This window comes from Pelodiscus sinensis, chromosome 7, assembly GCF_052426305.1.
Source record: "Pelodiscus sinensis isolate ZL-2025 chromosome 7, ASM5242630v1, whole genome shotgun sequence".
In the NCBI taxonomy this organism is placed as follows: domain Eukaryota; kingdom Metazoa; phylum Chordata; order Testudines; family Trionychidae; genus Pelodiscus; species Pelodiscus sinensis.
In genome coordinates, this window is record NC_143058.1 from 48,393,064 (window position 1) to 48,417,295 (window position 24,232).

Consider the following 24,232-nt stretch of genomic DNA (forward strand, 5'->3'; position numbering starts at 1 on the left):
CAAAATATTAATATGCTATCATGAACTCTGCAGAAATAAAGATATGATACTAACAGGCAACATCTTTAATTAGCACTGGGTTTGAAGCATCACTTGGTGGTCCAACCCCTGCTCTATTTTCTGCACTGACGCGGAATTCATATTCATTTCCTTCCAGGAGTCCAGTCACTTTGCATCTAAGGTCTGAAACTGGTTTCTTCGTTACTCTGACCCATCTCAAACCTTTCTTTTCTTTCCTTTCCACATAGTAGCCTGTGATCTCACTACCACCATCATCAACTGGCCTTTTCCAGCCAACAGTTGCACTATTTTTAGTCACATTTGTTACTTCTGGTTTTCCAGGAGGACCTGGGGGACCTATTAGGGAAAAAATACAGAGTTTTTGAAAGATACATTAGGCTTTATATACTATAAAAATACTAGGCTAAAGTGCTAACCTTTTTCTACTTACCAAATCTATCCACCATTTTAACTGGTTCTGACTGTACTGGCTCACCCTTGCCATACTGGTTCACAGCTGAGACACGGAAGATATATTCATTTCCTTGAATGAGTTTGCTAACAACATGCCTGCAAGTTTCAATATTTTCAGCAATTAAGGTCCACAGGAGTCGACTGGTTTCTCTCTTTTCAAGTACATAAGACTTGATGGGTGATCCACCATCTTCCGCAGGAGGTGACCATGTAAGAGTGGCTTTTTCAGCTGAAACGTTGCTGACCTCAATAGGCCCCGGGGGTCCAGGTACATCTAAAACTTTCACATGCACATGCTCCTGTTTAGTTCCAAAAGGATTGTTTGCAGTGATTGTGTATTCACCGGAATCTTTCCTGGCTGCATATTTGACACTAAGTGTGGAGGAAGTTGGAGTTGCTTCAATGTGTACAAGATCTGAAGGCTTAAAGTCTTTTCCTGCTTTGGACCATACTGAAGTTGGAAGTGGCTTGCCACGGATGCTAATAGCAGAAACTGTAATGGTATCTCCTGCTTTAACAGTCAAGCCTTCTTTCAATGTAGGATCAATAACAATACTTGGTGCCTCTGTAAAAGAAAAGCATAAGCTTATCAAAAAAAGAGAGCAAGACAGTGTTATAAAACAATAATTTAACAAACCAATACACCACCCTATATTTTTATATGATCTACACACCATATTCATCCTTGCATATTATGGTTCCCGTAGATTCTGATGGAGGACTGATAGCACCGGCAGTGTTCTTTGCTCTAATTCTGAACTCATACTTCCCACCTTCAATAAGGTCAGTTACAGTAAATGCACAGTCTGGAACATTCACATGATTAGCTTTTGTCCAAGATTTCGAAGGCAGGTCACGTTTTTCAACTATGTAGCCAATTAACTTATGTCCACCATCATACTTCGGTTCTGTCCAAATGAGCGTTACTGAGTTCCTAGTTATATTGATAACTTCAGGTTTCCCAGGCGGATCTTAAAAAAATCAAAATGAACCAATAGTAAAACAAATGCCCATATTTTTCAATCTACAACATTTTCTATTTTTCTTCTGATGACTTACCAATGGGATCAAGTGCCACAATTGGTTCAGATGGCAGGCTTGGTTTACCTACTCCTGCTAGGTTGATTGCCATCACTCTGAATTCATATTCTAATCCTTCAGTTAACCCTGTTACTCTGAAGTCTTTCATCCTTAATGGAGTCTTGTTAGCTCTCTTCCATAGAAGGCTATTTCTTTCTTTAAATTCAAGGTGATAACCTACAAAGATGGATAGTACAATGTAAAATAGCAGTCTAAAAATCTGTATTTACAATGATCTGCTCAGCATACTATAGCAGTATGTGTAGATTGAATCATCTACTGTTGCAAGAATAACATTTAAAGATAAAGGAGTATATATGAATGTAAATTACGTATACATGCAATTACATGATTTATGAATGCAAATGCTAGTTTAGGCATGCAAATACTATAAGTGCACCTATTGTCCCCTTCCTTACAAGATGTGGCCAAATGTGCAAGAAACATCAATAATGCCCCATTTCCTCTTCTTTCTCTTAGACTGAATTTAAAATGTTTATTATTATTTTAAATGCAAGCATATATACTAAAAGAACAAAAAGGAAGTATACATTTAAAAATATATAAATAAGGGTTACATTAAAATGAATAAAGTAATAGTTTTCTTATATTTTTGAATAAGATGAGAGAAGAACTAGAGAGAAAAATGGTAAGAAATTTTTAAGGCGAATACCTGTGATTGGTGAGCCACCAGTTTTCTTTGGATCAGTCCAAGTTAGAGATGCAGAATCATGCCTAACCTCAACAATTTTGGGTGGTGGAGGAGCATCTGGTACATCTAGATAATATATTAAAAAATAAATTAGCACAAAAAAGAAAATACCAAGGATACATAATTTTAATGAAAAAGACTAGCATTTATGATTACCAAATGGATGTCTTGCAACCACGGGGTCAGATTTAAGACCTTCTCCTACTCCATATTTATTTTCAGCACTGATCCTGAAAGTATATTCATTTCCTTCATGAAGTCTTGAAACTCTAAATGTAGTTTTCTGGACAGCAGAAGCACATGTCACCCATTTATTGTTTATATTATCTCTCTTCTCTATGATATAATTAGTGATTTCTGAACCACCATCATCTTTTGGAGGTCCCCATTTTAAGGTTATAGCATCTGCTGTAACTTCTTCAAATTTCACCGGTCCTGTTGGAATACCAGGTTTGCCAACAACTTTTATGGAAATAGTGCCTTCCTTACTGCCAGCACTGTTCTTCAGAGTGATCGTGTATTTTCCAGCATCATCTTTCTGGCAGTCACGTACCAAAAGAGTGGTGTTGACTGCTGTAGCTTCAAAGGCAACTCTTCCAGTCTCAGTGAGTACCTTGTCTTCACCTTTCTTCCATGTGACAGTTGGGGCAGGTTTTCCTTTAATTGGGATTTTGAGACGGAAACTGCTACCTTCTTTAGCTAAATAGCACAAATCAGGTAGAGCTCTTAAATCAAGATCTGGTGCCACTGCAAAATTAAAAGGTTATAAATTACTCATTTGAGCATAAAACCCTTTGTTTATTTAAGATGTTAATTGAGTTCTAAACTAAACTAAACTGATATGTATGCATGCATGATATGTATAAAACAACATATAATTTAGATAAATGACAGACAGTATTCATGAATTTGGAGAAATTCTTACCAACATCATCTCTTGCCACAACTGTAATCTCACTTGGTGTTCCATATCCAGCATCATTCTGCGCTCGTACTCTGAAAGTATACTCCTTTCCTTCTGTCAAATCTTTTGTTGAAAACTGGAGGTTCTTTGACCTCATAACTTCTTGCCATGAATCATCAGCTGTCATAACTTCAACAGTATATGCAATAATACGGCTTCCACCATCACTGAAAGGCTTTTTCCAGGCTAGATTGCAGGATGACTTTGTTATAGCCAAAGCTTTTAGGTCAACAACTGGGCCGGGTGTTTCTAGAAGGAATAAAATTACAAATTAAAAACCAATTCCTTTTATATAAAATTAAAAACAATTTCCTTTTAAAAGAAAGTATAAAAACAATAATCAGTTTCCTCACCAGAAGCTTTAACAGCATCCCGAGTTTCACAAGGTTCGCCAATGCCATATTCATTTTCAGCTAGCACCCTGAAAAAGTACGATTTCCCTTCCTCTAAATTAGTTGTCCTGAAACTTGTCTTTGGGCATTCTGTTGAAACTGTGGACCATGATTTTCTTTCTGCGTCTCGTTTTTCAACAATATAGTTTGTGACTGGACTGCCACCATCAATTAGAGGAGGCTCCCATGAAATAAAGGCGGAATCCTTAGATGCTTCTTTTACAGTCAGATTAATAGGAGGCCCAGGAGTATCTATATGAATGTAAAATAAATATTCAATTTAGTAATCAAAATACAGACAATAGTAACTGGCTTTAGAGTAATTGAAAAAATAACTAATAATTCTGGCACTTACCAAGTACTTTCACAACCATGGTATATGATTTTTTGCCACTGCTGTTCTCCAGAGTCAACACATATTTTCCAGCATCATATTTGTTTACATTTTCACAGCGTAGGAAGGTATCAAAATCAGTTGACTTGATATCTAGCCCTTTCCTGTCTCTTATGTTGGCATTCACTTTAGACCAACTAATCTTTGGAGGTGGACGTCCTCTTACTGGCACATAAATCCTCATTGTGACTCCAGCACGCAGTATAAGTACTTTTCTCAGTTCTGCATCAAGATCTCCCTCAGGTGGGACTGCATTTGTAATAAGAAATGTATACTTTATAAATTCATTATTTAAAAATAGCACTAAAATTACTGTGAGCAGAAGTCCCAGTTTATTTGCATTGTACTGGATCGGAAGGGCTATTTCTGTGATTATAATATTATAATATTTAAAAAGTGGATTTGGCCTAGTATCGAGATAACTGATATGCTGAGTTTCTCCTGCAGTACTTCCTCTTTTTTCAGCTCCTCTCATCAACTAAATCTCTTTTTCCCCCTGAGCAATCATATGAATCAATCCCTCTTTCTTCCTACCTTAAAAGGAACTTGTAACTCAGCTGCTGTCCTGTATTTTTTTACCCTACAAAAATGTAACTATTACTGGGCGGAGCTACACTTTTGCTTCATTTAGTTGTGTATGAAGTTAGCTGGGGACAAGAGCTCAGTAAAATTTAATAAGGTAGGATGCCCCATAGAATGAGAAGTTCTTAGTATAGTTAGCTGGATTCCAAATTCCTTGAAAGATAGGCAAGAGAAAGATCTGGACAACCTGAATGAAAGCTAGGGGAAAGTAGGAAAAGTACTGAGGACCTCAGAAGATGGGGGAATTACTGGTGGGAAGACAGAAAGATTAGGCAGTATTTGCCAGAAAAGAAAGACTCTAATCTAATTTCTTTTCCAATTACCAATCCTTCCGCACTCTGTAAAACAAACTTTCTGCTGCTGGACCCCTGTGCTTTCCTGCTACAAGCTGAGGCAAGCCCCTCTTCTAAGTTTCTACATCTAAATCACAAATCTCCCCTTAAATCAGCAAGTTTATTTGTTTTCCAGAGTACTTACTTAAAATGTCTTTGGCAAGGTGTTTGTCAGGCACATCACTTGGGTCACTGTATCCAATCTTATTGACAGCATAAATTCGGAATTGATACTCTGTATTCTCTGACAGTCCAGTTACCACATAACGGGTATCCTGTAGGTTTTTTGGCAGATTGCATCTGACCCAGTTATCTGTGTCAGCTCTTTTTACTTCAACTAAATAACCAATAATGGGGCTTCCACCATCATATGCTGGTTTACTCCAAGACAGGCTTATAGAATTACGGGTTGTGTCAACCACTTTTGGGAAGGCAGGAGGGCCAGGAGGATCTGAGAATGAAAATAATAGGAAGTTACAAAGAGTTTATTAAACAACAATACGAGTGAAAGCTTTTGGTCATTTCATAAGAAAAATCAAAATAATGTTTTTAACTTACATTGAGGATCACGGGCATATGCTGCCTTAGATGGTCCACTAGGTTTGCCTGGTCCAGCCTTATTCAGTGCTGTCACTCTGTACTCATACTCTGTTCCTTCTTGGAGTCCAGTGGCCTTTACAGTTCTCTCTATGACAGGCTTCCTGTTTACTTTTGTCCAATTAGCAGCCTTAGTTTCACGTTTTTCAAGTATATATCCAGTCACAGGGGCCCCACCATCATCAGCTGGTGGCTTCCAGCTCACAGTCATAAAGTCCTTTGTAATATTACTAATCACAGGTGGATCACAAGGCCCAGGTACATCTGTAAAGATTTATTGGAGATTACTTCATATTCTTAAAAGTGAATAAAACAATTAATCACAAAACCATGTGAGAGAAGCTTACTGTATGGATTTTTAGCAGTTGTTGGCTCAGTGAAGATAGGCTCTCCAACACCATATTTGTTTTCAGCACATATGCGGAACTGGTATTCATGTCCTTCTATCAATTTTTCTACACTGCAGCTCGTAATTGGTACATTGGCAGTGACTTGGGCCCAATTTGGTCTGCTTGTTTCACGCTTGTCAACAATATAGTTAGTAATTTCTGAACCTCCATCTTCAAGAGGTGGCTCCCAAGAAAGCATTGCACGATCTGCATACATACTGGTGATTTTAACTGAGGCAGGAGGACCCGGCTTATCTGGAAAAATTAATGATCCATGGTTATATCTCTAGCTTTTGTTATAACAGCCAAACTATAAATATAGATGAATAAATAATCTTTAACTTACCAAGTACTTTAAGCTTAATGGTGGCTGATTTGGAACCACTTGCATTTTCAGCTGTAATAGTATAGTCTCCTGTCTGCTTCCTGTTAACACTGAACAACTCCACAGTCGACAGGTTTCTCTTAGTGGTGATTTTAATGCCTTCAGCTGGTTTTAAAACTTCTCCTTCTTTTTTCCAAGTAATTGTTGGCATAGGTTTGCCATACACATTAGCTTCAAGACAAACGTTAGTTCCAGCTTTTACTGTAAGCAATGATTTCATAGATACATCTAGATCTATTCTGGGAGGAACTGAAAAGAAACAAAAAGAAGAGAGCTAACCAACCTACAAGAATGAAACGTATCACATGAATATCATGTACAAATGCATGGTTGACTATTATCAGAGTTTGTAAATACTTCTCAAAATATACATTCCTTACCATTTTCTGCCTGAATAGTCACTGGGTCAGAAGGCTCAGAAGGCCAGCTAATGTTAATCGCTGTCTTGGCAATTGCTCTAAATTGATATTGAGCATTTTCTTCCAAATCTGTAGCAGTGTATTCTTCTAGAGGAATTTGATGTGGAATAGAATTGCATCGTATCCACTTATCACCAGGTAGTTTGCAAGCTTCAACGAAGTAGCCAATAATTTTGCTTCCACCATCATGCTTTGGTCTTGTCCATACAAGTGACACTGTGCTCTTAGTGACATCAGTGACTTCAGGTTTACCAGGAGGATCTAAAAACAAACAAGATCATCATAAATTTACCCTCATCAGAAAAATTATACATTTGAGAAAAAGTATTTTACAGTGGTGGATGGTATTTATAGCACATATCCTTCTAAAAACACACACAAAAATGCTAGATTGCAACAAAAATGCTAGACTGCACAATGTATTAATACAGCACACTCATATTACATATAAAACATCTAAAGAAACAAGGGAAAAGTTATGATTATAAAGTTGCAAATATTAAGTAAGAATTAAGTAAATGAATTATTACTAGTAGTAAGTCAAATTAACTATCATAAATTTATCATCAATATTAATGACGTGTTACAAATCTTTTAAATGTTTTGCTTACCAACTGGGGATCGTGCTGAAACAAAATCAGTTGGCTTGCTAGGTTTGCTTGCTCCAGCTTTGTTCAAGGCATAAATTCTGAAAGTATACTCGAGACCTTCAATTAGTCCTGCACAAGGATATTCTGTAGAACGCACAAGGGTATCATTAGCCTTCACCCACAGCAAACTATTTCTTTCTTTACGCTCTATGAGGTAACCAGTAATCGGACTGCCTCCATCACTGTCTGGTTTGTTCCACGCCACAAAAATACAGTCCTTGTTGACCTTGGTAACACGGGCATTCTTTGGTTCACTTGGAACATCTGCGAAAAAACATATGAGATAACATTATCTGTTCTTTTGCTGTCAGAAGAATTAAAATCAGGGAAATGCCATCATTTAAAACTTACCAAATGGGAATTTTGCAACCATCTTGTCAGATGTGAGTGGCTCAGAAATGCCAAAACGATTTTCAGCACGAACACGGAACATGTACTCTTGTCCCGGGGTCAATTTTCCAACTCTGCAGCTTGTCTTTGTGACAGAAGCTACAACTGTTATCCAGTCTCCTCGGCTTACATCACACTTTTCAACTACATAGTTTGTAATGTTGCTGCCACCATCTTCAAGAGGCATATGCCATGCAAGTGTGCAAGCATCTGCATCTATGTCAGAAATATCAAATGGAGGCTGTGGTGGACCTGGGGCATCTGCATAATGATGTAAGGAGAAAAAATGATGTTTTATGAAAACAGCAGAGCATGAAATATGTTAAATCTAGCTGTGTTGACAGGTTATAAAATTAAACATACCCATAACTACAACTCTGATTCTCTGAGTGGCAATACCAGAGCTGTTTTCTGCCTTAAGAGTGTAGTAATCACTGTCTTTCCTAGTCACATCCTTAATGATGAGAACTGAAGATTTTTCTGCTTTATGCACAGCCAGACGACTCGATAGAAATACATCTTGTTCTCCTTTCATCCATTTACAGTTTGGCTGAGGCTTTCCATAGACATGTGCTTCAATTCTGAGTTTCTGCCCAGCTTTAATATTAACATGATCTGGCATCAGGATCTTAGGTGGCACTAAAGAGACAAAACACACACAAATATTTGTAATCTCCAGGAGAAATTATTTTATTTTCTCATGCAACTGTCCTGTGCATCTCTGCAGGAGAGCTGAGGATTTGATAGGTAGTATCCTTTGTCAGTGGGAATGGCTTAATAGTCTGAACCACAGGTTTAAATTGTAAACACCCCTGAAACCTGATATTCGACAGCTGTCAGTGTAAGCTCCATTTCTGACATCTATCTTTATATTCTGATTTAGGTTGTAAGTGAACATTTGTGTTCAGTTTGTCTTCTCATATATTTGAACAATGCCTAAGATATTAGCAGCACTTCAAAAATCATCAACATCCTTTTAACCAAGGGTAACTCAATGGCAGTTTGGAGCATGACTATGCCACTTAATCATCAAGAAGGGTCACTGTGAAGTGACATGAAACACATCCTCTGTCAGGGAGTTGAGTATGTGGCTTTCCTGATTCCACCTTCAAATCATATAAATGAGAGAAGGAAGGTACTTCAAGAATATACCTAGTCTGTCCCCCTGTGCTGAGGCAGGAGTAAGTCTGCCTACTTCATCCCTAATAGATATTTGTCTCACTTGTTCTTCCTAGATTGCAAGAGACTGATGACTCAAAGTGGGATCTTCTATGCAAGTGCAGAAAGATCTTTTAAAAAATTGATTTCACAGGACTCCATCCAAGACAAAACCCCTTTTCATTTCATTGTTAAAATAGATTTTAAAGAGTAGACATAGTACTACTTAGTTACTTACTGAGCTGTTCTTTAATTTCAAATATTCCTTCAGTTTCTCTGGGTAAACTTACTCCTACAGCATTTCTAGCTGCCACTCTAAACTTGTATTTCTTTCCTTCTTTGAGGCCGACTACAACAATGTTCAGATCTTTGACAATAGAATATTGTGTCCATCGATCTTCAGGTTGTTCTTCTTCTTTGTAGCTAATAATATATCCATCAATTTTAGAGCCTCCATCACGCAGTGGTGGCAACCAGCCTAAAGTTGCACTGTTCTTTGTAATTTCAGTAACTTCAAGTTTTCTTGGTGGATCAGGTTCACCTTAAAAAGAAAAAAAACCCCAAGATTAAAAATCACCCTTTTCAGTGGATGTGCTTTGGTAGAATTACTAAGCATTCGGATTGATTTTTACAGTAATTAAAAAAGGATTTTATGTAACAGAAATTATTTTCATTTGGAAAACATAACATATTAGAAATTATCTGAGGGTATGTCTACACTACCACCCTAGTTCGAACTAGGGTGGTTAATGTAGTCATACGGAGTTGCAAATGAAGCCCGGGATTTGAATTTCCTGGGCTTCCATTTGCATAAAACCGGGCGGTGACATTTTTAAATGTCCGCTAGTGCGGACTCCGTGCCGCGCGGCTACACGCGGCATGGACTAGGTAGTTCGGACTAGGCTTCCTAGTCCGAACTACCGTTACTCCTCGTGAAACGTGAACTAGGAGTTCGAACTAGGGTGGTAGTATAGACATACCCAGAGTGATTAAATTAGAGTTACGATAAGTATGCAGGTTGTTAATCTGTATTCAGCAAACACATCTTCCTAGGAATATTTATTCTAATGTAACTGAGTGGTTAGCAGCAATAAAGAACTTACACACTTCCACATTCATGAAAAATCAGAAGCTTACTGGAGATTAAAGCAAGAACAAAAGATCGACATTAAGAAATACTTACTTAGTGGATCTGATGCCAAGATTGGTTTTGGCATGTCTGTTGGAACACCTGAACCATATTCATTGACTGCAGTTACTCTAAAGAAGTATTCATTTCCAGGTATAAGATTAGCTACTTTGAAACTAGTTTTCTTAATATCTGCAATGACTGTTGACCAGGTCTTTCTGTCAGCCTCACGTTTCTCCAGGATGTAATGAGTTACTGGACTACCACCATCATTTTCAGGAGGTACCCATGAAAGCTGACATGACATTTTTGTGACATCTGAAACACTGAACTCAGCCACAGGTCCAGGAGTATCTATAAAGAAACATTAATTTATATTTCAGTCCTCTGTTAAAAATCGTTATTAAATTACAATGAAAACGTGGTAATGGCTTCCTACACATGAAGAAGTAATAGTAGCCATGTACAATGATACTCAAATGCTATCGTGATAGAAGCCATAAAAATCCCTATAATACATAATGAAAGAATAATAAAATTGACGTGCTTACAAATTGTTTATGGTGACTCACCAAGTACTCTGACATTCACAAATACGGCTTTTTCTCCAGCTGGGTTAACAACTGTCAAAGAATATTTTCCTGAATCATCACGTGTAGAATTGGGGATGACAAGGAAGGCCATAGTGTCAACGAGGTCAACTTGTCCTTTTCTGACCACATTATCAATTCCCACTCTCCTCCACGTGACTTTAGGTGCTGGTCGCCCTCTAACAATGCCAAAAAGTCTAATGGGGCATCCAGCTCTGACTGTGACTAATTTTCTTAGGCTTGCATCCAAATCAATCTCAGGAGATTCTAAAACATGAACATGAAAGACAAAACAAAAAAGTTTAGAATGTGAAATAAAATCTAAATATAGCAAATAAATTATGGATAAATTCATAGATAAGGTAGAAAACATTCACCAAGTATTTCTTTAGGAGACACAGCTTCCTTCAGTTCAGCTGGTCGGCCAATGCCAACCTGGTTTTGGGCACAAACCCGAAACTCATATAGTTGTTTTTCATCCAGGCTGCTAACTGTAAATTCTGTATGAATAACTTGTGCAGCAACACTGCATTGTTTCCAGCCTGCATCAGGAGCTGCACTTTCAACTTTTGGTCTCATTTCCACAACATATCCAATAATTGGTGCACCACCATCATAGACTGGTTTTCCCCATCCAAGAGTGATAGAATTTTTTGTGCTGTCAACCACCTTCAAATTAGTTGGAGGACCAGGAGGTTCTGAAAAACATGATAAAGGGCAAGAATAAGTATACATCTGAACAACTAAGCATCCTGTTAATTTGATGTTTTATTTTAATAACAGTAAAATATATCAGTATAGTACCTATTGGGTCTTTTGCCATTACTGGTCTTGATGGCAAGCTTGGTTCCCCAAGACCAATTTCATTTTCAGCTTTTACACGGAATTGGTATTCATGTACTGGAATGAGATCTGTAACCTTCTTGCGTCTCTCTGGGATTGCACTCTTAGTAACAGGAACCCATCTTAATGATCGCTTTTCTTTCTTTTCCAGTATGTATCCTGTAATTGATTTGCCACCATCATATTCTGGTGGGTTCCAAACTACAGTCATCTCCTCTTTGCTGACTTTAGTGACATCTGGGGGATCAGGACGGCCAGGTCTATCATACTTTGTTTTTGCAATAATTGGTTTTGTTTCTGTTGGAGGGCCAGTGCCCATCTTATTCTCTGCACGAATCCTGAAAATATATTCATTGCCTTCTATGAGGCGTGTCACATGTGCATAGTTTGTTAGAATAACAGCAGAATATGTAGACCAAACCATACGCTTGCTTTCACATTTTTCTAAGATGTAGTTCTGTATTTCACAACCTCCATCATCTTCAGGTGGGTCCCAGTTGATAGTACATCTATCACTGGAAATGTCAGAGATCTTCAAATTTCTTACAGGACCGGGTTTATCCAAAACATTAACAGTAGCATAAGCTACAAAACTACCAGCTGGATTAGTTGCAGTAATCACATATTTACCACCATCGCTACGCTTCGATTTGGTAAGAACAAATTTAGATGCATTAGAAGTTGTTTCAATTGTAACTCTTGGAGATCTGGTTAAATCTGTAGCATCTTTGTCCTTTGCCCATACTACTTCTGGTTGTGGCTTTCCTCGAAGTCCTGCCTCAAGTCTAATTGAGTCACCTGCTTTTACAGTTAGCACACCACTTAACTTCAGATCAAGGACTGGTTTCTGCAATTCTTCCTTCACAACAACTTCACTTGTCTTCACCCAGTCACTTTCACCTCCCTCATTCTTGGTCTGAACTCTGAATTGATATATTTTATTTTCAATGCATTTATCAACCATATAGTGTGTTTCCTTAATACTGCCCTTGTGCACCCTTTCCCATTCATCTGAATCCTTTAGTTTTCTTTCAACGTGGTAAGATAAATTGGGGCTTCCACCATCGTAATCTGGTCTTCTCCATTTCAGATAGACAAATGTCTTTCCTGTTTCTGCAATGTGAAGGTTTTCTGGTGGACCAGGTCTATCAACAGGATTAATGGCAAGGATAGGAGTCTTGGTCTCAGTGACAGGGCCTGGGCCTACTTTGTTCTCAGCACAAACCCTGAAGAAGTATTCATGGTTTTCTATGAGATTTGCCTTTACTAATCGTTTGCTTATATCAGAAGAGACAATTGACCATCCTCTTTGATTTGGCTGGCGATACTCTGCTATGTAATTTGTAATTTCTGAGCCTCCATTATCTATTGGGTTTTCCCAAGTCACAATACAAGAATCTTTTGTAACATAGCTTATCTTCAAGTTCTGGCATGGTCCAGGTCTGTCAAGTACATTAACAAGGGCAAAGGCTTGAGCATGTCCACTGCTGTTCTTTGCGGCAATGATGTATTTGCCATGATCATCTCTAGTGGCTTCTTTCACCTGGAGTTCAATACGAGGGAATTCACGAACCATCTCAACACGCTTGTCTTGGACTAATACTTTGCCATCCTTAGACCATGTTATGTCAGGATCTGGTCTGCCTTTTACTCTACCAGTAATATGGATTGTTTGGCCAACTCTGACAGTGATTAAGTCACGACAGGTAACATCCAGGTCTATTTCTGGAGGAGAAAGAATATCCTTTACAAGAACAGTTTCTGGTAGTTCCCTTGGCTCTCCTTCTCCAACAATGTTAGCAGCTTTTATACGGAATCTATATTCATTTCCTTCAATTAGCCCAGGTACCCTAAAGGCGCACTGTGGAATGAGTTCATCTTTATTAATCCTGTTCCATTGTGTAGTTCCTGTTTTCTGGCATTCCACAACATATCCCAAAATAGGGCTGCCACCATCTTTTAGAGGCTTTGTCCATACCAGGTCAGCTGTTTCTCTGGTCTTGTCCTTTAGTTTTGGATTAATGGGAGGTCCAGGTGGTCTGATAGGACGTGAAATTTTTATTGGATCAGAAATTGGGGATGGTTTGCTTATGCCAACCATGTTTTCTGCAAAAGCTCGGAATTCATATGTATTGCCCTCAAAGAGACCGGTGGCTCTTAACTTCAGTTCAAGCACTGGTGTCTTGTTGACACGTACCCATTTGCCAGATATTTCACGACGTTCAAGAATGTATCCAGTAATTGGACTTCCACCATCAGATTTTGGTATGGTCCAAGACACTGTTGCAGCATTTTCTGTAATATCTGAAACCACTGGTTTACCAGGTGGAGATGGTGGATCAAACATATGTTTAGCAATTGTTGGTATTGAATCAAGTGGTGCACCAATGCCTATCTTATTCTCTGCACGAACTCTGAAAATATATTCACAACCTTTCTGTAGGCGTGGAACCTTAAGTTTTGTGTGCTGGATTCCAGAACAGGCAACTCCCCAAGTTTCTTTCTTGGATTCTTGCTTCTCAACAATGTAGTTTAGTACTGGGCTTCCACCATCATCTTTAGGAGGACGCCAGGAAATAACCATGTATTCTGGTGTGACTTCAAGAATATTAATGGGGCCAGTTGGTGGACCAGGAACATCCAAAACTGTAAGATGAAGACTAACAGTTTTGCTGCCAGCTGCATTAGATACAGTGAGAAGATATTCTCCAGTATCTTTTCTTGCACACTCTTTAATAGTAAGTACTGTTGAATAATCGTCAGTTTCAATTTTGTAGTTGCCTTCTGTTTTAATTTCATTGCCATCAGTTACCCATTTTGCAGTGGGCACAGGTACACCTCTCATGATTGCAGGAAGTCTTACTGTGCTACCAGCTTTAACAACAAGACCTTCAATTAACTTCACATCTAGTTCCACATATGGAGGTACTGAAATTAGAAAAAAGAAGGAAATTACAATATATTTTTTCATTTCTTCTTATGCTAAAAATGAGAAGTGAAAAAATCATAAAAATTAAAAAGGTACCTAGTTTTTCTTGACACTCTATTGGTATTGTTGTATCTGGAAGACTAAGACCCACGATATTCTGTGCTTTCACACGGAATTTGTAAGTCTTTCCTTGCTTTAGACCAGTAACAACACACTCTAGCATGGGTACTGTCTTGAACTTAATCCATTCTTCTGCACCTTCTTCTTGATACTCCACCAAATATCCAGTGATTTCAGCACCACCATCACGATCTGGCCTGTTCCAAACAAGGGAAACTTCTGTTTTGTCAACATCTACATGGTGCAGATTCTTTGGTGGCCCAGGAGTATCTTTGAAAAACAAAAAGCAAGAAGATTAATAGGCCGAACAAACTCCCCTCCACCAACACATATGCACTACATTGTATTTTTACTTACAAGATCAGTTCATAAAATTTCAAAAAAGACTCAAACAAACAAAGCTCATCAATGAAGAACACTTACGTAATGGGTCCATAGCCTTGATTGGTTTGAGACACTCAACATATGGACCTCTTCCATACTGGTTCTCAGCAGCAACACGGAAGAGATACTGAGTGCCTTCCATAAGATGTTTAGCCAGATGACTGTGTTTCTTTGAGGATGCGGAGACTGGAACCCACTGGGCAGCAGCTACATCTTTCTTTTCCACCACATAGTTTGTGATGACAGAACCACCATTGTCCTCTGGTTCCTTCCAAGTGAGGTAGCAAGAATCTCTTCTAACTTCACTTACTTGCAGATTTCTAGGTGGTCCGGGTTTATCTAATAATTAAAAAAAAAATACATAATATTTATTTAATACATAAAACCAATTTCACCAAATTTAGCACTTTTGGTAGAAAGAAAGTTTTTACTAAACGTTCTGCTTGATATGTAGGCTATGTCTACACAGCAGCGTTATTTTGGAATAACTAATGTTATTCCGAAATAACGCAGTCTGCATCTACACACAAGCATTTATTTCAACATAATGTTGAAAAATGTCAAGCTGGAAGCCTTCTTACTCTGACTCTTATAAACCTCATTTTACGAGGAAGTCAGAGGAAGAGTGCTCTAACTCGGATTTTCTGCTGTGTAGACAGCGCCAAAAGCTGAAATAAGCTATTTCTACTTAAGCTACGCAAATGACATAGTTCAAGTTGCGCAGCTTATTTTGGCTTTAGCCCTGCTGTGTAGATGTGCCCTTATGGTCTTTTTCTCATGCAGCTCTTATATTATATTGCTTTATTATTGATGATTTCTGCATTGAAAATTATTAATTTTCTCCCTGCTTATCTAATTTTTGATCTTCAATAAAGTAATAAAAGGCATACAGTATACAAAGAGATAAAAAATAAATTACCTAGTACAATGACTTTTACTGAGACAGTTTTTGAACCAACTGGATTCTCGACAGTCAAAGAGTAAATCCCACCATCTTCGTGGACAGTATTACGAATTTCTAGCTTACTGCCAACTCCTGTAACCTCAATATCAGCTTTGGGTGAAACTTCTTGGCCTTCCTTTTTCCATGACACTTTTGGGAATGGAACTCCTTTAATTACAGCACTAAGTCTTAGTGTATTTCCAGCTTTTACAAGTTGTTCCCGTGCCATGTTAGCATCAAGTATCAGCTCTGGAGGTTCTGGGAGAAACAGTGCAGTTTTAATAAACAAGCAAATTGTGACAATATCTTTTATTCATAAACTTATCTGAGGTTATTTCGCTTACCAAGCCTGTCCTTTACTTCTACTGGATCAGGAACATAAGCTGGTTCTGATTCACCTGCTGCATTAACTGCCATGACTCTGAACTTGTAGATCAAGCCCTCAGTAAGACCAGTAACTTTGTATTTTGTTTCAGGGCAGGAATCTGCTGTAAGATTGGCCTTCTTCCAGTCTTCATCTCCAACTTTCTGATACTCAACGAGATAGCCAATGATCTTTCCTTTGCCATCATGACGTGGTGGGTGCCAAGACAAATCAACTGAGTTTTTAGTTTTATCCACTGCTTCAGGGTTAATAGGTGGACTTGGTTTGACTATTAAAAAATTAGAGACCATTAAAACCTATCCAAAACAGTTTTTCAGAAACACACATATTGCGAATGGATTTTTTTGTATACTTTACCAATTGGATCTTTAGCGAAGATTGGCTTTGATGGTGGACTAGGATCACCAACACCAATTTCATTTTGTGCTGATACACGAAATTCATATTCACAGCCTTCCAGGAGATCAGGCACCCTGAACTGAGTTTCTGGGAAAATTGGATCTTTGGTGACTCTGGTCCATCGATTAGACATTGTTTCCTTCTTTTCCAAAATATAAGTAGTTATTGGCTTGCCTCCATCATGTGGTCTGTTCCAAATTACTAAGGCAGAATCTTTGGTAACATCTTTAATGATTGGCTGTTCTGGTGCAGCAGGAACACCTGAAGAAATATTTTTTAATGAATTTACAGTATAACAAGCCTTCTCACAATTAAATCATTAAAATAAAGTGGCAAATAAATAACATACTGAAACGATCCTTGGCCTTCATTTCATCAGATACTAGAGGATCACTTATGCCATAAAGATTTTCAGCATAAATTCGCACAACATACTCCCTTCCTTCAAGCAGTTTAGGAATTTTGCACGTTGTCTTAACATTGGCAGATGTTACTGGCATCCAGAGATCCCTGTTTGCATCTTTCTTCTCAATAATATAATTTGTAATTTCACTGCCACCATCATCAAGTGGAGGCTTCCAGGAGATGAACATATGATCTTTGTGAACTTCATCAAAAATAACTGGACCTACTGGAGGCTGAGGGCGATCTGTTAAAAGAAACAATGTACAGAAAAAACCAACAATACGTGGATTGAACAGTGTCCCTACTGTAAATAAAACTTGAAATGACAGGTATTGCTGAAAGGTTATAACAAAGAACTGGGAAACAGGACACTATCTACTGTTCTCTCACTACATGATAGTGAGCAAGTCACTTTCCTTTAGTTTGTAAAAGCATACTGGTACCTTTCTTATTGGGCTTAATTAATTAATGCTTACAAAGTGCATTGAAATTTTCTAATTGGTGCAAACTATTATTATTTGAGCATGTCAAATTAGTAATGATAAATAAACTAAAACCAGCAGTTAACTGAATACTCAAAATCAATGAGCATTGCATCGCAAATAATAAGGGAATTAATTCACGATATTTCTAAAAATCACTCATTTTAATATTCAATAGTTTTTTATTATTTGCTCAGTTCTACTTATTATTAAAAGCAAATACATTATTATGATTCAGTAATACTTACCAACAACAGTGACTTGACAAAGACCTTTTCTTGATCCAGAGCTATTCTCCACGATCACACAATATTTGCCTGAATCTTCTCGGATAGATTTTAATATCCCTAAGCAAAGGGTTGTTGGAGTAGTCTGAATCTTTGTGCGCTTATCTTCTTTAACTGTAATTTCATCCTTTAGCCAAGTCACCTTTGGGGCAGGCTTCCCTGAGTAATGTCCAGTCATGCTGAAAGCTTCACCAACCCGAACAATAAGCTTGTCTCTACAGTCAAGTTCAAGTGTTGGAGGAGCTAAAAGATATCATTGAAATAAAAAAAAAAAGATAGTAGCAATATTAACAAAAAATTATATACCCAATAGTGTACTTGTTTGTTTTCAAAGTGAATTACAGAAAACAGACCCATACCAATTTCATCCTTGCATGTGATTGGTTTTGTGCAGAAAGATGGTTTTCCTTGTCCTACAATATTGCAAGCACTCACACGATATTCGTAAGTGTCACCTTCTTTCAATCCCTCAACAGTGTATTTCCTATCAAGCATTTTCTCCTTTGTAATTCTGTGGAATTTCTCTTTTCCAATAAGACGGCTTTCTAGGACATACATGGTTATGTCTGAACCTCCATTATATTTAGGTGGGTTCCAAGTCAATGTAACGGAATCCTTGGTAATTGCTTTTACCTCCAGATCTTCTGGACGCTCAGGTACAGCTATAAATAAACACAATGTGGTGAATAAATTTTTTTGCAGATTTTTCTTCTACTACAATCATTCATAAAACAAAAATGTACTTACATATTGGTTCTCTGATGACAATCTCTTTTGTTGTCTCAACGAATGGTCCCATGCCAATAATATTCTCAGGAGCAATTCGGAAAAAGTATGGCTTGCCTTCAATCAATCCTTGAACAGTAGCATTCTGTCTTGTGACTGTATAAGTTACTGGGGTCCAAGCTCTACGGTCAGCTTCACGCTTTTCAATAATATAGTTGGTGATAGGAGAACCACCATCATCCTCTGGAGAAAACCATGTCAATTTGCAAGAGTCATTGGTTAGGTTTTCAGTAAGGAATGGAACGCCAACTGGCCCTGGTACATCTAAAATGGGAAAGGCAAGTATATATTTAGTTTTATATACTGTAGTGTATGAAATCATATTTTCAGAACAAAATTTTATGTAAATTCTGAACTTCCTATTTACCTAAAACCTCAACAATAATAGTCTTCCTCCGTTCTCCACCTGCATTTTTGGCAAAAAGAGTATAGAGGCCTTGGTGACTTCTCTTGCAGTTCTTAATAACCATAGAAGAGCTGATGGCTGTTTCTTCAATTTTAGCTTCTTCTGGCAAAGCTCTTTCTTCCCTGCTCCAGGTGACTGTTGGAGGTGGCTTGCCTGAGACATAAGCTATAATTCGGATCACTCCCCCGGCATGCACAACAATTCTGTCCCTGACACTAGCATCCAACTGAAGATCAGGGGGGACTGTAAGAAATAAACAAAAGGATTCAGTATATTTTCTGTAAGTTTACATTGACGGGTAAAAATGTTAAAAATAAAAATGTAAATACCAATTCTGTCCTTCATTTCAATAACTTCTGTAACTTCTCCAGGCTCTCCGATGCCAGCAGCATTTATTGCTCTAACTCTAAATCTGTAAAAACTTCCTTCTTTTAATCCTGCCAAAACAAACTTGGTTCCTCTTATTTCTCTATCTTTTACCTGGAAAAAGGTTATAACATCAGTCAGTCTCAGAAAATCACAAACACAACAAAGGAATTGGCTATTGGTGGTACACATGTATGTGATACATCTGTTACTGCATAACCGTCCCACATCCAGAAGTACAGAAGGCCCTAAATCTAGTGGCATCACCACTATTCAAATACAGAGAATGAGCATTCCATAGAAAAGTCATTCAGGACATCCCTAGTGCAATATGAGTGATGTGTGCATTGACCAGAACATTGTGAGAGGAATATAAGTAAATGGAAATACAGGAGAGTGACTTGGAGATCTACTATTATGCAGAATTATCTCTTTGAATAATTCCCCAAACTAGGCAGTCATAAAGGAGCCATAACAGTTACAATGGAGTCCATGATCTGAGGCAGATGAATGGCTGTATAGCTGTTGTAAACAAAAATGACAGTTTGGAGGTGAAAGGAAGAAAAAGTGAGGAAAATCCCTTTCTTGTACTCCTTTTTGGATCTCTTGTGCATAACCTATTTACACAGATTATATGGACAGGCCGAGGTAGCATTTGGCTTATAACAAAAGTGTAAAATGGGCAAACCGAACAACTGGCATGTATTTATGATGTTCTGTATGCACCAGCGAGATTTTTCAGTAATGTACTATTGAAAAGCAGTAAAAAAATGTGGAGACAAAATTACTAGGAATAATCTGACATTCTATTGATTCCTTTATTTTTGTACGTAATGTATCAGCTTTCATGTGAACCTTTTGCTCCTTTATTGCTTACTATAGACATACTTTGCTACACAGAACTGAGAAGTTTAGAGAAACTGAGTTTAGGAAAATACTGAAGTATCTTAGGGTATGTCTACACAGCAAAGTTATTTTGGGATAGCACAGGTATCCCAAAATAGCTACCCTGCATTTTTTGAATGTGTCCACTATTTTGAAATATAGCAGATGTACTATTTTGCCATCCCTGTACACAGTACCAAATGATAAAATAAACTATTTTGAATAGACTCGAAATAAGCGACGCAATTTGCAAAGCACAAATTGCATATCTTATTTTGAGTTTCAAGTGCTGTGTAGATGCACCCTGAGACACCACAGTGTGGCAAATATTATATTTTACATTTGGCTGTATATTTTAAAAATATAAAAATAATTATTGCACAAAGATGACATGAGAACTTATAACAAATAGTTGTTGCAATGAGAATTTGTACAAGTATACATTACCAATAAATATTTTTGAAGACAGAAAACCCAGGTCTATAACAGCATTTCACTTACCTTTTCCCATTCTTCCTTTCCTTCCTCTTTATATTCAACTATGTAACCAGTGATCCTAGAACCACCATCCTTTAATGGTGGAGCCCATTCCAGATCAACAGATGACTTAGTCCAGTCAGTAACTTTTGGAAAAGGTGGACCAGGAGGGCCTGGAAAAATAATACCATACCATTACAGTATAATATTATGTTCTTTCTTCTTAATGGAACATTTTCAATTTGAAAAATATAAATTAAACATATTTACCAATAGGGTCTCTAGCAATTGCTGGGTCAGATGGCATGCTTGGTGGACCAACACCAGCTGCATTAATAGCAAATACACGGAACTGATAGTCTGAACCTTCAATGAGACCAGTTACTTTGTAAGAAACGCCTAATGTCATAGGTTTGATAGGATCTCGGTTAACCCTTGTCCATCTCTTTCCAGTGGTCTCTTTGCGCTCCAGCCAGTAGCCCGTTACAGGAGAGCCGCCATCATATTCTGGTTCCTCCCAGTTGACAGTCATGCTGTCATGTGTTATGCTGCTAACTGTTGGCTTGTCGCATTGTCCAGGAACAGCTGGAAAAAGAATTACAATTTTTTGTAACAAAATGTTACAGTATAAAATATCTGTGCCTCATTTAACTGTCAAAGCTAACATTCATTTGCCCTTTGTGTTCCTTTCTGTGGCCAGTGTGTCTAGAAAAATTATTGTAATGCAGTCTTCTCTCTCTCAGACCAGCACTTAACTAGTGGGCTCCCTTATTCTTTATTGTCTTTTTCTATAACTGGAGTTAGGAAAATAATTCTTCCATAATGGTAAGGTCAATATTATCCAAAATATAACTGTATGATCCAATCTGGTTTCAATAAAACCAAAGATATTTTTTATTTTAAGATATAGCAAAGAAAAGAGAGAAAACATTAAAATGTTAAGCATTAACTACCTACCAGGGTATTTATGATAAAAAAATACTTCATACTATTCTAGAAATGTCAGATGTATGGGAAAGATAAAAGGAACACCTGATTTACAGCTTTGCCATAATAGATAAGCTGATTCTTTGGAATGTGTTTTGTTAAAGTCGTTACAAAGCATGTGAGCAATTAACATTGTAACACAATATCATACATACTGAAAAGGTTTCTTGCTGTTTGTGGTTCACTGTCAAGAGGCTCCCCAATGCCAAATTTATTTTGTGCCATGATGCGGAACATATATTCATGGCCTTCCAGCAATTTGGGTACAGTGAAGATGCATTCTTTAGGCTCATTGGTAACAGGTACCCATGTCCTTCTATTCGCTTCTCTTTTTTGAATAACGTAGTTTGTAATTTTGGAACCGCCATCATCTTTAGGAGGAAGCCACGACAAGGTCATCTGATCAGCTGAAATGGATTCAAATTTAATGGGTCCCTCTGGTGGTCCAGGAAGTCCTGAAAGTTAAATTTTAAGAATAATGAAAAGATTATTAATATAAAGCATCACATTCACAGAATTAACATATGCAATTGTACAAAAGCCCTTAATATTTACCAAGAACATTCAGCCTCATTGTCTTTGAATCAGCTCCAAAATTGTTTACAGCATTTAAAGAATACAAGCCTGTGTCTCTCCTGCGAGACTGTTGGATCAATAAGGTGCAAGTATCTTCACTCACAACCTTATTGACATGTTGATCATACAGTACTGGTATTTTGTCATCAGGTTTCTTTGGATGAGCTTTAAACCATGTTAATGTGGGGAATGGCACACCCTTTATCTTGGCTACAATGTTAATATCTGTTCCCTCCTCAGCTTCGATAAATTCTTTGAGTTCAATTGATGGCGGACCTAGTATAATATGAAAAAAATAAATTGCCATTAAAAGGGATACAAAAGCAAATACTGTTGCAGTTTTATTATTAAATGTTTTGTTTCCCTGCATTGTTTAGTACTTACATGTTTGGTCTTTGACAATTATTGGGCCAGCTGTGGCAGATGGTCTGCTCGGGCCTGCTTCATTTACAGCTTTGACCCTGAATTCATATTCTTCTCCTTCTTTCAGGTCCTCAACTGTGAACTTTGTTTCCTCTACATCACGTCTATTGCACTGTTTCCAAGACTCTTTCCCTTCTCCAGTACGATCCCAGCGAAGACACTCAATATTATAATGGGTAACGGGGGCACCACCATCATTCTTTGGAGGTTTCCATGTCAGGCTAACAGTGTTCTTAGTTACAAGACCAATCTTGAGTTTGATAGGTGGATCAGGAGGATCTTTTAAAAATAAAAAAAAAATTGAGTCAACCTACATTCTAGTAGCAATTGGTTACCAAAGGAGATGTTCCACTTTGATTTAACTTACGGATTGGATCCCTCGCTGTGGTCCTTTGGATTGTGTCTGCAGGTGGCCCAATACCAAAACGGTTTTCTGCACGTACACGGAAGAAATACTGCTGCCCAGCTATAAGATCAGGTACAACGAAGGAAGTGCTTCCACAGTCTGGATTAACTTTTGTCCAGGCCTTCCCTTCAACAGTCCTCTTCTCTATTACATAACCTTTGATTCGATCTCCACCATCATTGTCTGGCATCTTCCATGAAAGTTTGCAACTACATCTTGTTATATCACTCACTTTTAGGTCTTTTGGTGGCCCTGGCACATCTGTTAGTATAAAAGCACAACAGAAATAGTTTTACATAAATATCTAGAAAACATGAATAATACTAAATAAATACTCCAACATGTATATGACTTACCAAGGACATTAACTCTGACATTTACAGTTTTCTGTCCTGCTTTATTCCTTGCTGTAATACTGTATCTTCCAGAATGGCCTCTATTACATTCCGGGATAGTAATTATTGAAGTGGTATCCGTTACTTCCAGCTGCACATAAAATATATATACATATCTTTATTGTAAATAATTACAACATGAAAAAATTAGCAATAAAGAAACCATTTTCCTACATTACCTGAGCATCTTCAGGTATATTATTCACTCCATCCTGTAAATAAAGAAGAAAAAGTAAGCATAATAGAGATCCCATTAAACAGCAACAGGTTTAGCAAGTAATCATTTATTTTAATAACCTTTATTGCTTTCTTGGCTTCTCCTTCAAATTCCCAAGATGTTTTCGGAACTGGGCGTCCCTTTATAATGGCTGGGATTTTAATTGTTGTACCAGAACGAACCGAGAGAAAATCTTGTGCTCCAATATCAATAAAAATTTCTGGTTCCTCTGCAAAAAGATTTACAAATGTAATTATTAGATCAGTTATTGGAATTAAAATTCAGCCAGTTATAGATTAAAACCTAATCATACATGTGATGGACACCTCCCCCCCCATGCTTTATGAAATGGACTCATGGACATGAATATATATAACTCAAAGGGGATTTGAGCGAATTATTTCATGTAACCCATCAATCTTCATGTCATGATCTGCTGGTTCTGTTTATCTTACTCTGTTGTATGTACCATTTGTGTGTGGAAAATTAAACAC

At 37.6% G+C, this 24,232-nt stretch overlaps 1 protein-coding gene across 50 annotated transcripts in view; it reads right to left on the bottom strand.

Annotated features, from left to right (window-relative positions):
- Positions 1–24,232, bottom strand: part of TTN (titin) — a 323,995-nt gene that overhangs the window by 47,833 nt on the left and 251,930 nt on the right. For all 50 annotated transcript variants that reach the window (XM_089779942.1, XM_089779940.1, XM_089779930.1 and 47 more), the window contains 42 exons: positions 23,819–23,967; positions 23,701–23,733; positions 23,483–23,612; positions 23,088–23,387; positions 22,682–22,999; positions 22,277–22,573; positions 21,877–22,176; positions 21,005–21,319; positions 20,759–20,907; positions 19,336–19,486; positions 18,968–19,249; positions 18,562–18,864; positions 18,174–18,476; positions 17,776–18,057; positions 16,990–17,289; positions 16,599–16,901; positions 16,201–16,509; positions 15,833–16,114; positions 14,953–15,252; positions 14,506–14,799; positions 11,442–14,408; positions 11,015–11,335; positions 10,620–10,904; positions 10,102–10,401; positions 9,157–9,459; positions 8,124–8,399; positions 7,722–8,021; positions 7,332–7,634; positions 6,682–6,981; positions 6,263–6,550; positions 5,875–6,171; positions 5,489–5,791; positions 5,076–5,381; positions 3,978–4,265; positions 3,584–3,874; positions 3,192–3,479; positions 2,423–3,013; positions 2,228–2,332; positions 1,534–1,731; positions 1,149–1,445; positions 452–1,039; positions 55–357 (listed from right to left, as the gene is read on the bottom strand). In XM_089779942.1, the coding sequence (XP_089636068.1) occupies positions 55–357; positions 452–1,039; positions 1,149–1,445; positions 1,534–1,731; positions 2,228–2,332; positions 2,423–3,013; positions 3,192–3,479; positions 3,584–3,874; positions 3,978–4,265; positions 5,076–5,381; positions 5,489–5,791; positions 5,875–6,171; positions 6,263–6,550; positions 6,682–6,981; positions 7,332–7,634; positions 7,722–8,021; positions 8,124–8,399; positions 9,157–9,459; positions 10,102–10,401; positions 10,620–10,904; positions 11,015–11,335; positions 11,442–14,408; positions 14,506–14,799; positions 14,953–15,252; positions 15,833–16,114; positions 16,201–16,509; positions 16,599–16,901; positions 16,990–17,289; positions 17,776–18,057; positions 18,174–18,476; positions 18,562–18,864; positions 18,968–19,249; positions 19,336–19,486; positions 20,759–20,907; positions 21,005–21,319; positions 21,877–22,176; positions 22,277–22,573; positions 22,682–22,999; positions 23,088–23,387; positions 23,483–23,612; positions 23,701–23,733; positions 23,819–23,967 (14,598 nt within the window). The remainder of the gene's footprint in view (positions 1–54; positions 358–451; positions 1,040–1,148; positions 1,446–1,533; positions 1,732–2,227; positions 2,333–2,422; positions 3,014–3,191; positions 3,480–3,583; positions 3,875–3,977; positions 4,266–5,075; positions 5,382–5,488; positions 5,792–5,874; positions 6,172–6,262; positions 6,551–6,681; positions 6,982–7,331; positions 7,635–7,721; positions 8,022–8,123; positions 8,400–9,156; positions 9,460–10,101; positions 10,402–10,619; positions 10,905–11,014; positions 11,336–11,441; positions 14,409–14,505; positions 14,800–14,952; positions 15,253–15,832; positions 16,115–16,200; positions 16,510–16,598; positions 16,902–16,989; positions 17,290–17,775; positions 18,058–18,173; positions 18,477–18,561; positions 18,865–18,967; positions 19,250–19,335; positions 19,487–20,758; positions 20,908–21,004; positions 21,320–21,876; positions 22,177–22,276; positions 22,574–22,681; positions 23,000–23,087; positions 23,388–23,482; positions 23,613–23,700; positions 23,734–23,818; positions 23,968–24,232) is intronic.